The sequence below is a fragment of the Periophthalmus magnuspinnatus genome, chromosome 7 (genome assembly GCF_009829125.3).
Source record: "Periophthalmus magnuspinnatus isolate fPerMag1 chromosome 7, fPerMag1.2.pri, whole genome shotgun sequence".
Classification (NCBI taxonomy): domain Eukaryota; kingdom Metazoa; phylum Chordata; class Actinopteri; order Gobiiformes; family Gobiidae; genus Periophthalmus; species Periophthalmus magnuspinnatus.
In genome coordinates this window covers 24,707,127-24,720,987 of record NC_047132.1, presented here as the reverse complement: position 1 = coordinate 24,720,987, position 13,861 = coordinate 24,707,127, and the positions used below count along the sequence as shown (strand labels likewise).

The 13,861-nt window shown below is 37.1% G+C and overlaps 1 protein-coding gene across 2 annotated transcripts in view; it reads left to right on the top strand.

Annotated features, from left to right (window-relative positions):
- Positions 1 to 13,861, top strand: part of cacna2d3a (calcium channel, voltage-dependent, alpha 2/delta subunit 3a) — a 110,685-nt gene that overhangs the window by 76,034 nt on the left and 20,790 nt on the right. The window contains exons 12-23 of one of the 2 annotated variants that reach the window (XM_055222960.1): positions 7,181 to 7,252; positions 7,338 to 7,418; positions 7,894 to 7,968; positions 8,900 to 8,983; positions 9,060 to 9,131; positions 9,695 to 9,756; positions 9,837 to 9,904; positions 11,282 to 11,327; positions 12,073 to 12,170; positions 12,259 to 12,352; positions 12,441 to 12,536; positions 12,614 to 12,732. In XM_055222960.1, coding sequence (XP_055078935.1) covers positions 7,181 to 7,252; positions 7,338 to 7,418; positions 7,894 to 7,968; positions 8,900 to 8,983; positions 9,060 to 9,131; positions 9,695 to 9,756; positions 9,837 to 9,904; positions 11,282 to 11,327; positions 12,073 to 12,170; positions 12,259 to 12,352; positions 12,441 to 12,536; positions 12,614 to 12,732 — 967 coding nt within the window. Of the gene's footprint in view, positions 1 to 7,180; positions 7,253 to 7,337; positions 7,419 to 7,893; positions 7,969 to 8,899; positions 8,984 to 9,059; positions 9,132 to 9,694; positions 9,757 to 9,836; positions 9,905 to 11,281; positions 11,328 to 12,072; positions 12,171 to 12,258; positions 12,353 to 12,440; positions 12,537 to 12,613; positions 12,733 to 13,331; positions 13,410 to 13,861 lie in introns of both variants that reach the window. The other variant, XM_055222961.1, reaches the window with a different exon arrangement.

The window sequence follows — 13,861 nt, the reverse complement described above, 5'->3', positions numbered from 1 at the left end:
ACAAGACCACTTTCACTAGGTCTATCCACTACTTTAAGAGCACAGTCCTTTCAATCCACCTATCACATAACACCTTTTTTCGTTAACTGGTTTTACAGCCTACCATCAAAGTTAACACCTGTGAACTAAACAAAGTAGAAGTGCCACTTTAGCCTCCACTCCCACATTGACCCCTTTTCTCCTTTTAATGTGCCCTTTATAGCTTCCTCAAGCCCAAAAGGTAAACTGAAGTTTTGAGGTTATAGCTGTGGTGTGTTTGGGACCTGGATTGTTCATTTGTGTGCATGTGTGTGTTACACATGCTCTCACAACATAACTTGGTGAACTAAATTACACCAACTCATTTTGGTATTTTGTGTGACTGAGCCATATTCTGGTATAGTGGTTCTCAAACTATGGGGTGAGTATCACGTGGATGTGCTGGTGGTACTCTATTGTTCACTTCAGGTAGAGACAGATGTTTCTCATACTTGTACTTGTGTTTAAGCATACAACAGACTGATTTGCTTCTTGTATGATGTTTGGCCACTTGTTTTAGAAGTGTTTAGGTCTGGGTTTAGTCTTGGTTTAGCAATGCTTTTTTTCCACATTCATGCCCAGTTGTATTCCTGATGTAGCCTGGCCCTCAAGAAATACATTACTATTGCATTTTCCTGTCTTTATTTCAGTTGATCGTCAGCTTCCCTTTCAGCCCTATTTTTGTTCATCTAAGACAGCACTTGTAAAAAAGTTTGAGAACCATTGTACCTGTACTAGCGCTTTTCACAGTTGTTAAAATAGATACATAACATGTAATATATGTGCATGATTGGGTAGCTTTGCGTCCTGTTATATTTTTATGCGTCCTGTTATATTTTGCGTCCTGTTATTTTTTTGCTCCATGTCCTAGCTAACTATATTATGTTAGTTTTTGCAAGTTTACTTTCAAGAACACATGGCTGTTGACTTTTTTGTGAACACATTAGTCTATGTATCAGTTAACCCTTGTGGCCAATGATTGATTTATTGATTTTTTTTTTTTTAAGAAGCTCTAGAAATGCGTTTCTCTAGTAAAACCCCGTCATTACATTACTTAGATCTTAACGTGTATCCCCAATTATTATTTTAACGCACACCTGTTTGGCTTTGTTTTGACATCAACTGTAAAGAGCGCTACTGGACATTGTGACATGAGTCTATTGACCTCATCTGCACGCCTGTATCTATCAGTACATATTCAGTCACATGCATTCATTTGTGGTGATGTGTGTCAAAGCTGGCACTAACTATACAAGGTTTTGTCGGCTCTTTTGCCCGGGATGTTGGTGTGAAAGCAAGACAGGATTCATTTTCTGCCTTAAAATCGGCTGCCGGGTGATAATGTGTAATAGCCTATAATGATGTACGGGTTGGACTGTTCCAATACATTTTTATTGTTTTTGCCATTTTATTTCGCCGTGTTTTATGAACCAAATGTGGACTGGAATTAGTGGCTCTATAAACATAAAAGTGCTGAGTGTCCCACAGAGGTGCACAGAGCTGTCCCTTTTGGCAACTATAGCCCAGATGACGTATTGCTATGAAATAAAACTTTGATAGAAATTAACTGATAGATCACACTTCACACTAGAATCATGAGTCGGTCTTCTCCTGTGGGTGTAATGGAAAAAAGCATTTATTCATTTATAGTATAGTATAATATATAATGACCACTATATTTTGTATATGCAAATGATTAAAGTTGCAATAATTTTATTCACAAGGGATTAGTCAGTATAGGCTAACTTAAAAAATATATAAATACAAATCATTGTATTGCTTGTAATGAGCCTACTGTATAAATTATATGCAGCAACGTTACCAAGTATCCAAAGCAACAACCATCTCACTTTTTTCTGGTCATGTGCACATAGACTGTATAAAGAAGTGGACTAAGTGAGTGTGACGTCAACCATGGCGTTCGGCTCCAGTCAAATTAAACCTGTTGCTAGCACTAGCGGGAGTGACCTCAGGGAAAGAAAACACCTGATTTGTTTGTTATTAATGTTCATATCTTCAATTACGGAAACAATCTAAACTCCAGGATCATGTAGAGCGGGTTAATATGAACATTTTAAGACTAAAATGATGAGTCTGCCTGCAGCAGTTACGGGAGAGGGATGACAGTTTTTCAATGTAAAGTGAATTGCAGCCAGAGTCGATGGAGCCGGAAGCGCACCCATGATAGCTTCCTGTTTGAAAAGCGGCGGCTAGCAGGTTAGCTATGTCCATTTATATATACAGTCTATGGATGTGTAGCTTTTTTTTTTTTTTCCAACTGGTCCCTTCATCTTATCCATTTTACTTCCCTCGTTCAGAGCTAATAGTATTTTCTGCAATGACACCGCTGCTCTATCCTCCTCCAGTTTTTGTTTATTTTTTTATTTGGGTGCACTTGTCATCCACCTATACCAGTCGCACACACACTTACACACTTACCACACACACCCCTACAGCCCATGCTCCGGCCCTAGCTTCATCCATCATCTTGTGGCTCATTTGGCTTTGTTTCCCACTCTGTCGGATAAACTGACACTGGAGCTCAGGGAGGACGAGAGGCAGGCGAGTGTGGAGAGGGGTGAGGGGTGAGGGGGAAAGAGGGGTGAGGGAGGTGGGGGGGCGGGGGGGTGAGGGGGGCAAAGATGCTCAGTCAAGCTGGTCTCAAGAAAGAAAGGATAGTGGCAATACTTGAAAACATTATTTTTTTTTATGTTGAAAGAGAGAGAATTTCTATCATTTTAAACTGTACCCTGAAAAACACTACAATTTAGCTACTCCTTGATTGTAGTAATTATGTCTTTGTAAACTATAATTGCATGTGGGAAAGCTACCAAATATTGCACACTAAAAACAAATACAAAGGATTAAATATTTGTAGCCATTTTATTTAGCATTCCAGGTGTGTTGTAGTGATGAACTAATGTAAAAACATAACGTGCATTTTTAATTATGTATGGAGTAGTTCCTTAATGCTACAGGGCAAGTATGTAGACTTTTGTATAGGATGATGTGATTGTAGCCTCACTGGGGGTGACTTACTGTTCCCCACAGGAGTTCTGACTCTGGAGGGCGCACGCATCATCATTAACCTGGTCGCCAAGGATACCAGGGTCACCTCTTACACCCTGGAACATTATTTGTTTCCACAGACCAGAATATGAGGCTTCTGTGTCATAGAGAAACACAGGTCAGCGTTGGATACTCTTTAATCCATGGTTGCATAGTATTTACAGGATTTTACTTGTATTTACCTTTATTTATTTATTTATATTTTTTTAATGGTAGTTAGTTCATACTTAAGAATAATTAATCATGTTTACACCCCATAGCATAGGGCTGGGTTAAATGTATGTGTAGTTGTCCTATTGGGGCTTGTGTAGATGGCCTATAGAGGCTTCAGATTTCAATGGGACTCTCTTGGAAATACAATAAATAACTGAATAAATCTGTGCTACTGCTTTTATGCTGATCAAACTGTTACCGTTTAAGTTTAATGCACATATTGTGCAAATAGTGTGAGACCAAATAAAACATAGCAGATATTTCTTTCATTCCAGCCGTTATCATCGTGTATAAACGGATGTGCTCTGGATCAGTGTAGTTCCAGTTGTGACCTCCCGCAGCTGGAAGAGACTAAGTCCTGATTTACTCCTGACACAGCACGAGACTCAGAGCAGTGATTATGGAGATCCCTCTGACCTTGCACTGCAGGTTTGCCCTGGTTATATGTGTGATAAGTCAAACTCTAGATGCTGACAGCCCCTTTGGGAGTAAGAAGAGCCGTGTTTGAAGACTTTCACTTGGGGTTCAAGGAAGTCCTGCTCTCTCTGTCTCCTAGTGTATGTTTTGAAGAGATTTTCAGGTCCCTTGGGTATGACACATGATGACCCTCCTTATTAGTGTATTACTATCTATGATCATGTTTTGTAATGTGTTTCCTTACTTATAGAACTGGAAGTTGGTGAGATGGTGCAAATAAATTTGGATAAATAATAATTAATAATAAATTAATTAATAATTAAAAATAATTAAAGCAAATAATTGCTTCATTGTCTCAGGGCTGCAAAAGGAGAAGGGATCCTTGAACTTTAAGGTGCACTATGTAACTTTTTTGGCTGTACGCCACCTACTTGTCTCCATGAATTAATCTTAATCTATCTCAGAGAAGACGCAGCTGACACCACCAGGCTGCATTATAAGTCAGATCTGCGTAGAGACAAGTCAGCTCACAGTGTTATTGTTAAACTTCTAGACTAAGCAATGTCATCCCTGTGGAGACAAGCAGATGGCGTACACAGAAATATTACATAGTACTCTGCAGCTCGCCCTCTGATCCGAACGTTGGTGGTTCGAATCCCACTCTAAACGTCATTGTTAGAGCAGTCAGATCCACTAACCCACAGGCTGGTGGTCCAAGTCCATCTTGGGCAAGACACTTAACCCGCCTCACCCCCAGTGTCTGCTGGTGTATGAATGTGTGTGTAAATCGGTGCGTGGTTCTTTGATGTAAAGCACTTTGAGTGCATTGACGATAGAAAAATGCTATATAAATGTGACCTTTTACCATTTATATTAAATATATTTAAAATAATATGTTCACACTGTATGGCAAATGAACATTCTACAATTATATATTTATTTTTTATATTTTTTATAGAGTATATAATGAATAAGTAATGAAAAATAGGTCAATTTCTAACATGTTTTCCTTTCTCCTAACCATAATCTAATGCTTACTTACTGTAGAGACCTGTGTATTTGATGTGACTGGAAACTCTATTAACCATTGTCTATACATTAACAGGCCCCTGATATATGAGCTCTCAGAATGGAGGTTGGAAGTGTGCGTATTTTTAGCTTGTTTCTTGTGTCCTGTGATCGATCCCAGTCTCCAACAGCAGGACGTCCATTGTTACATTAGAGCCACTGTATTTAGGGCTGCTGTGTTTTCTCTCTCTCATCTCAGATACTTTGTCTTTATTTTTGCCTTTGCTATTACCCGCTATCTACGCCCGGGTCACTGATACCCTTTTGTTTTTGTATCGGAAGGTGGCAGAAAAGGGTTTTTGTGGTTTCCATTAGAATTATTATTATTGTAAAGGTATTGGATTGAGATGAGTGGGGAAAAACTCAGAGGGGGAGAGTGGGTGAATGCTGTAGGCCAGGGTCTGCAACCACACTCTAAAGAACCACATGCAGCCCTTGAAAACCTCCAACGCAGCTCTTTGCACTTTGATTGAGAAAAAAAAAAAAGTTCAGGAACAGATTTTTTGGGTTTGTATTTGACAGTGTTTGTAGCATACCAAAGAGTATTCATTCTATTGAAATTTTGTATTTATATTTTTTACTATTCGTCTGAGCAAATCCCATGCCTAAAATTGGATAGAATATTGATTATTTTGTAAGTAAGTTGAGTAAATATTACACATAAAATGCACCGGAATAGAGGAAATTACATATAGTTTGCGCAAAATCACCAAACCTCCAAAAAACACTTCAAATATGTCCACAAAGTCCACATAAATACAACATGTTACATATACTTTATAATGTGTTAATAACTACAAACAGTTGACTTACTTCTTTAAATTAACTTATTAATCACTTTGTCTTGTTACTTGTAAAAAACTTAAGGCTACTTCTGACTTTTATTTGATATGAAATTGCCCAGTAAGATTAGGAATTATGGAATGATTTTTTTACATACACTTCTGCAAATTACTTGTACTGTTAATCTGTTGTGAGTGCACTTTGGGTCAAATACATAGTCAAATCACAGAGATAGTTTTGAGACACAGCCATAGTACATTGCTGTATTGTTTGTTTCCCCTAAATGCCACATATAAATCATTCCGCTTTAATTACATAACTTTATTCACAACAATGGATACAGCAATGACATTTACACAGCAGATTAGATATCACATTTAAGGACAAGGTGTTGACTTTATTTACCTTCCTTGTATTTTCACAACACTGTCAAGCTTTCATGTCTAATGGATATGAGAATCACAAGTCGACAGCCACTACCAAGATAAATATCATAATTATTCTGCACTCTTTGGGAAGACGGGAACTCACTGCCTCGATAAGCACAGTCTAGCAGATCAAAAGAAGCCCGCGATTGAACACATTTTAGGGAAATAATAAACATGAATAAAACATTGTGTGGAAGTTCTGCTGTTTCCTGAGTTACTTGTGTCTGCAGCATTACTGTTAAGCCTGAGAGGAATCTGTTTACACTGCACTAGAAGTCATTTAAATCATGTACAGACAGATTATACCTATATTTAGTCAATCTGTGTATATTTAGGCAAAATGAGATGACACATTTTGAAGCTACAGAGATATATTGCAATAAGCGATAATACTGACACTATTTTATGCTACTGATACAATTAAAATACAGCAAGATAGTCCCAATTAACTTTTTTATGAATATTTTTTATATTGGTAGAGCTGATTTAGGTTATTTTACCCAAATCATCTCATTTAAATTTAGTACAAACCCATCCATGACCTTGTTTTACTACAAACTAGATAAGAGAGCAGTGTAGTTACATTTTTGCAGCTCCCTCTCTGGACTAAAGTGTTTAAATAAAGCTTCATACATGTACTCCTTACACATATGGAGGCAGCGAGTGGCCAAACTAAATATCGGCCTCTGCTGGAGATTTAACGCTGATAGCTAAAAAAGTCCCCATGATACATATTGAACCCGAAAATGTATTGTTCCTTTCATACACTGAACCATAACTCGATGTAGTAATTACTGTGACAGGCCTAGCAATCTGTATTTTATTTCTGCTCTTGGATATGCTTACATACTTTGACATACTGTAAATGCGTAAATGCGTTTTTGAAGTACCTGTGGATCTGGAGTTTAAGCTTTAACTTCAATCACTGTCACTACTGTGGCTTGTCTCTCGTACCACACGGACCAGCTTCCACTCTCCATGTGCATTACCTGTTGTCAGTTCACCATTGTTCCTGTCTGATTTGATCCACTTTTGATACAGACCCACAAGAGCTGAGTTTTAGATATGCTGGCGTCTGGTCATAATTGTTTGCTTATGATTGTGCGGAGTCTGTCCATGACCTTTTTTTTTGTGTCTTTTAGTTTGCTTTTTAACAACTGCGTATTATTGTTATTTTGACTTAGCTGGATGATGGTCAAGGTCCAGTTCTGATGACCACTGTAGCAATGCCAGTGTTCAGCACCAAAAATGAAACAGTAAGTGAAAACTAAAATGAGTCGGTTATTCTAAGTCACTTTTCAGTCGTCGTCACTTATAATGTGTACGTGTGTGTGTTTTCAGAGGAACAGGGGCATTCTGCTTGGTGTGGTGGGAACAGATGTGCCTGTGTCAGAGCTGCTCAAGACCATCCCCAAATACAAGGTACCTCCTGACTCCACTCTGTCACAAACTCATAACTCATTATGTTTAGCTGCAAGACAAGACAAATTACACTGTCTGTCTATGGGCTTCTGAAATGTGTATTTTATAATAATAATAATGCTTAGAAAGTAGTGTATAGAAAAGTCATTTAACATCTATTTGCCTGTATTGCTTATCGTATGTCCTCAGCTGGTCTAACATTACAGCTATGACTGATATTTTAAAAAGAATGACATTTTCTGAAAAGGCGTTATGCTGGATTAAAAAAAACAACAACTTTTTTCACATTAACTCATTTATAAGAAAAGGCTGGCATTTAAATCACACATCAAGTCAGTATTGTCTGAAATCTTCAATTTAAAAATACAGTCCAATTTCAATAATAATAATAAAAACAATACAAAATGCTTAGGCATGTTCTTTTGTCAGTCCTGTCTTTACATTTCACATTACATTTGTTCCCTTTGTTTTTCAGCTGGGCATTCATGGCTATGCTTTTGCAATCACCAACAATGGCTACATCCTCACCCACCCAGATCTACGACCACTTGTGAGTACAGCTCAAGTTAACATCATTACTGTTTTTATCTCCTTTTATACCCTACTACAGTGCCATATTTCCTTTTATTACGATCACTATTAATCTTACTACAGTTGCTACTTAAACTATTATGACGCTCTGTGCCTCTTAAGTCAAAGATAGCTCTCCCCAAATTGGAAATTACATTTAGCTGCATATCTAGTGCACTTGAGGACACAGTTCAGATGTATTCATTCACTTCTGGCCTGTATTAGGTCAGGTACAAATGTTTTCATATTGAGATTTTCCTGGAGTGTGTTTGGATTTGTGGCTCTATGTAAAAGAGCAAACTCTGTTCCAGGACTGTGTTGTGCCATGAATAGACTCTGATTCAAGCAGTGAATGGTGTGATTAAGTCTATTGTACTCAGTCAGTGCTCTCGCAGGGATGAAGGGAGAGCTGGGGAAGCAGAGCGAGGGACCTGTTTAATGCCAGAAACAGGTGATTGTGCAGGATGTGTTAAAACTAATGTAAAATCATGGGCAGAATTTTCCAAAGATAAAATATGGCACACAGCAAAGAGACTGGGATGATTACTGATAGCAAAGAGCAGCCTTAGTGACCCCTGACAAAAAGTAAAAAAAAATAAAAATAAAATCATTACTTGTTTACAAAAAAGATTGAGTGAATATTTACTTACTGAAACTACTTTAACCAAAAATATCCTTACTACTACAAAGTAAATTTTTAGACTCACTTTTTTCATGGATAAACTGTACTTACTAGTAGTACTTATGACTAAAAATACCTCTACAGTATAGTTATAAAGTCTATTTTCTTTTTGAATTGAAAGTTGAAACAGTAGCTAAAAGTGAAATTGTCCTACATATACTATTATTATCAATTAGTAATTCATTATTATTAATTATGCTTGATAATATAAAATGTTATATGTTTTCAGTATGGTGATGGTAAGAAGCGCCGAAAGCCAAACTACAGCAGTGTGGACCTGTCAGAGGTGGAGTGGGAAGATAAAGATGACACGGTCAGAATTAAAGCCAAATAAAAAGTTAATAAAACATCAAAGTGACCTCTTCACATGTAGCCTGTTTGTTTTGTAGCTCAGAAATGCAATGGTCAACAGAAAGACCGGGACCTTCTCTATGGAGGTGACCAAGAGCATCGACAAAGGGGTGAGTTCTCCTTATAAAGGGTTTTGTGATGCCTCGAAATGCATGATAGAGGAAATAGTCACTAGGGAGGATGCCGTGTGCCAACATGCTGGTACACTTGGCACAGCACTGTACGGGATAGACGCTGGGATTTTGTCTCTGATTTAGTTTTCTGGTGCATGAATGAGTGTGCATCTGTCTATGTGAGCCCCTTATCTCCCCTGCACACATGTTGAATGAGAGAGAGGGAGAGGGAGAGGGAGAGGGCAGAGGCAGAGCGCAGAGAGCAGCTCACGCATTACTTTTAAAAGTGTCATAATCAGAACTAGACACAGGGTGATTATTAAATACTTTTGCATATACATTTGCTTTACTTGTGGAAAGTAGTACATGAAGTCTCCAATAACAAAAAAATAAAAAAATAAAAACAACAGGTATCTTCCACAAATATACTACATATGAAAATAAAATGTCTTACAAGCTTCCTTTCTCACCACTAGATGGAGCCACACAGCAAGAATTCAAAAAAACACTATTGTCACATCCTTTTTGCATCTAACAATATTGTTTTGGTCTTCTTTTAGAAACGAGTATTGGTTTTACATAATGATTACTACTACACAGATATAGAAGGGACTCCCTTCAGGTAAGGATATTTATGCATACAAATGCAGCAGATGTGATATTTGATCTAAAAACGTTTAAAGTAAATGTCTTCATCTCTAGTCTAGGAGTGGCTCTTTCCAGAGGTCATGGGAAGTTCTTTTTCCGAGGGAATGTCACAATAGAAGAAGGTAAAGTACTTTGCTGTTTTAATATTGTGAAATAGTTGATTATTTGTTCATCTGTGTCTCTTGTTTCTATGTCAGCTACATGTCACTTTCACCACAGTCTGTAATTAATAACCTTTTACGTTAACCTCATATAACACATGACAGCAACATAATAGCCATCGTAATGTAAGGCAACTGTAGATATATGTATTATCACTGATTATATGTAACATTTTAACTGGGTCAGATGTTTGTACTGCTCACAGATTTTATTTATAAATAATAATACATAAAATAAAAAAATAAATTAATCATGAATATCATCGACATGATTTAATGATGTTTAAAAAGGGGATATTATGCAAAATGCTATAACGTTCTTCCCTCATTAAAAGCATGCCTGAAGAGGTTTTATATGCCATCCATACATGTTTGAGTAATTTTGCGATGTCTCCTGGGTCCTAGTCAAGCCCTTTTTACAGTTAGCAGTAAAAGCTTATACAAGGCTCAGCCCACAAGCTACATAGCATTTTCAAAACAATAAATGATAACATGCGATCTAATTATGTTATGTGTTAGCAGTGAATAGTCCATACAAATGTAATCCAATCTTTAAATTAACAGAACTGTTGCTGCTCACAAATGATACCTAAAAATAAGTTTGATTTAATTATCATACCTGATTAAATAGTCAGACTTTTGAATTTATAAACGTGATCAGGGACAACACACAAAAATCATTAACCTTAAAGAGCTAGCCTCAACTTAAACCAGATGAGGAAATGGAGCTGTACAGGCAAGATTAAAAGGGACTAGTTTACTGTAACTATAAACCCACTTGACTACAAATGAAGTTCCCATTTACAGCTGGTTGATGTGACCTCTGACCCTCTTCAGCTTTGTGGGTCACTGTAACTGACTTGAACAAACACACATACACTGTAGACCTATCCACTCATACAAGTTTGGTTTATTTTATTATTCTGCCCTGCCTTTTGACTAATGTAGTAATTAGCTTTCAAACCACAATTAGACAGGAAGTTAAATATTTCTTTAGTGGCTTTAGGGTCGTCTGACAGTGTAGTCTGTATATGCCTGTGTCTATTTTCTTGTCTAGCCTCATGCATGTTAATATTCATGGTGTGGTCTGTCTGTGTGTTTCTTTAAGTATGTCTATCAGAAAAAGCCCTCGAAGCATGACTTGGCTTTTCCTGATCTAATCAGAGCTGTCACAATCATTCAAAAAACACATTTTTCACTACAAATTTCTGTCTGTGTTTAACCCTCTGTGCATGTGAGGTGTGGATGCCTACCACCATATAATAATATAAGTTCAAATGGAGTGCATATGCTTATGTCGTCTGAGATATGAAATTCAGATATGTTCTTTTTCGACAGGTCTTCACGACTTGGAGCATCCAGATGTGGCACTAGCTGATGAATGGTAATAACTTAAACGAATTTTCTCTTTAATTTTAGTATTTTGCATCGCTCAGAGTAGTGGCGTTTCACCAAAACAAGCAGCTGATTTTCATTTCATTTTTTTTTTTTTTTTTAATTGCAAAATATGTATGTGCCATTTTTCAACTGGGATCTGAATGTTTGGAATAATTGCAGGTAAGTCTAGAGCAGAGGGTGGAGGTAGTGGGTGGGTGAAAACGGGAATGTTCTCAAGCCACAAATGCAGGACAATACAGGAATAATCAAATATACACAAAAAAATCAAAATACAACTTTGTGTAAGTTAATGAACAAGTTATATCCTGGATAAAAACCCATAAAAGTCTATTTCATATAATATGCCCCCTTTAATACCCAGCTTTTCTTCTTTCTCTGGTCAAGACTTGTGCCCTAAAAGCTCTACCTTGATCATCCTTATCATATGTTCATTATCGTTTCTAATTTATCTATAATTTCTGACCTTTTTATTTTAGAAAAGCTTACTGTTGATGTTTTTTAGCATTTAGCATTTAGTATTGGTTTAAAGTTCTTGTTTTATTGTAGCACTCTGAGATTCTATGAAATGAAGAGTGCATTAAAAATAAAATGTATTATTATTATTATTATTATTATTATTATTATTATTATTATTATTATTATTATTATTATTATTATTATACACATAAACCATCTTAATCTTAACCTCTTTGACTATTTCATTCTCATTTTACACTTCTTTTATCAAACAGGACATACTGCAACACAGACGAGCACCCAGACCACCGCTACCTGTCCCAAATAGAAGCAATTAAACTTTACCTGAGTGGACACGAACCACAGCTCAAGTGTAAGTCTGCATTCTTGTTTTTAAATACGTGGGCAGATCATAGTTATGTTTTAAGGATTTACTAACTCATGTGTTATTGTCTGGTTAGGTGACAAAGAGCTAATCCAGGAAGTCTTGTTTGATGCTGTGGTCACTGCCCCTCTGGAAGCCTACTGGACCAGCTTAGTTTTGAATAAGTCTGAGTATGTCCCAGTTCATTTTTTTTCTTTTCTTGTTGTTTTCATGTTAGATAAAAATAACAATCTTGCAACCAAAAAACTTCCCTTACAGGAATTCCGACAAAGGTGTGGAGATAGCATACTTGGGCACAAGAACTGGGCTTTCTAGGATCAACTTGTTTGTAGTTCCCGATGAGCTCACTAACCAGTAAGCAGACATATCATCAGAGATTTACTCCATATTCAAAATCATACAACTGACTTTAATTTCGCTTGTGCTTTAAGAGACTTCCTGACAGCTGAGGACAAAGAAGGAGTGTTTAACGCAGATCACTTTCCTCTTTGGTACAAAAGAGCCGCGGAGCAAGTTCCCGGAACGTTTGTCTACTCTCTCCCATTTACTGGTCAGTTTTTTTTTTTAAATTGTAGGTTTAAAGTTCAGAAATATGGAAATATCTGCACATAATTCTCATTGACTAAACATTGACTTGGCATTACTACCAGCTCTTCCTCTAGTTTGAATTCTAGTCTGTGCTTTTAGAAATTGCACTTACAGCTACGGTTCTTTTCATATCCGCTTGGCCGGAACTCAAAAATATCTCACAAAAAGGCAGCATACAATAGACTGAAGCACCTACAAAAATCATCCTTTCCAAAATAGTGAGCACTCATCTTACTTGGCCTTGGGGTTCCATTAGAGCAACTAACAAATCATGAGAAACATCTAAACCAGATTACACAACGTCTCCTCTTGGCAAAACATCAAAATCTGCTACATGGGATGTAAAACACCCTCAAAATCTAGACTTTGCTTTAAGATCGTGTTTTAATGAGAACATGCAGTGAAAGCTTTGAACACGCTTTTATCTATGTTTAGTCCTGATGAATAAGTTCTCTGAATCAGAAGCAGACAAAAGTTTGAGATATATATATTCTAATTAAACCTGTTTGGGCTGTTACATAATAAGTGACAGTGGTCTAATCTGAACTCTGTGCTGCGTAGGATCTGAAAACAAGAGCGTAGTCTTGGCCAGCACAGCCATTCAGCTCCTGGATGAGAGGAAATCGCCGATAGCTGCGGGTAAGTGCTCTGTAAAGTGGCTGTTTCCCCTCCTCTCACACACTTCTCTACAATTACTACTGTCAGTGTGGGCTCTGCATGCTTCTCCTCTTCTGAGCTCAGCCTTTAGTGCCCACATGCAACAATTCTGCATTCAACACGTTTTTTGCAGTCCTATAGTTTGTTAGTCAATCTTAATGTATATGGATTGTGTTTTGTCTGGAGTATTTGGCTGCATTTACAACATTTCTTTTGGTTATGGTCAGCCTGAGTGAAGCCAATCATTTATACATGACCAAGAACGTCACTAAGGCAGACCACATTTGACATACCTTTTATTGAAGTTCAACAATATAGTGATTTTAGTTTATATTTTGTTAGAAGGGAAATAAAATTGTGTATAATTATCAGTTTGTGGCCTCTCTTATGAGAAAGTGATATGGCTTTAATATAAAACCCATAGATGCAGCAGA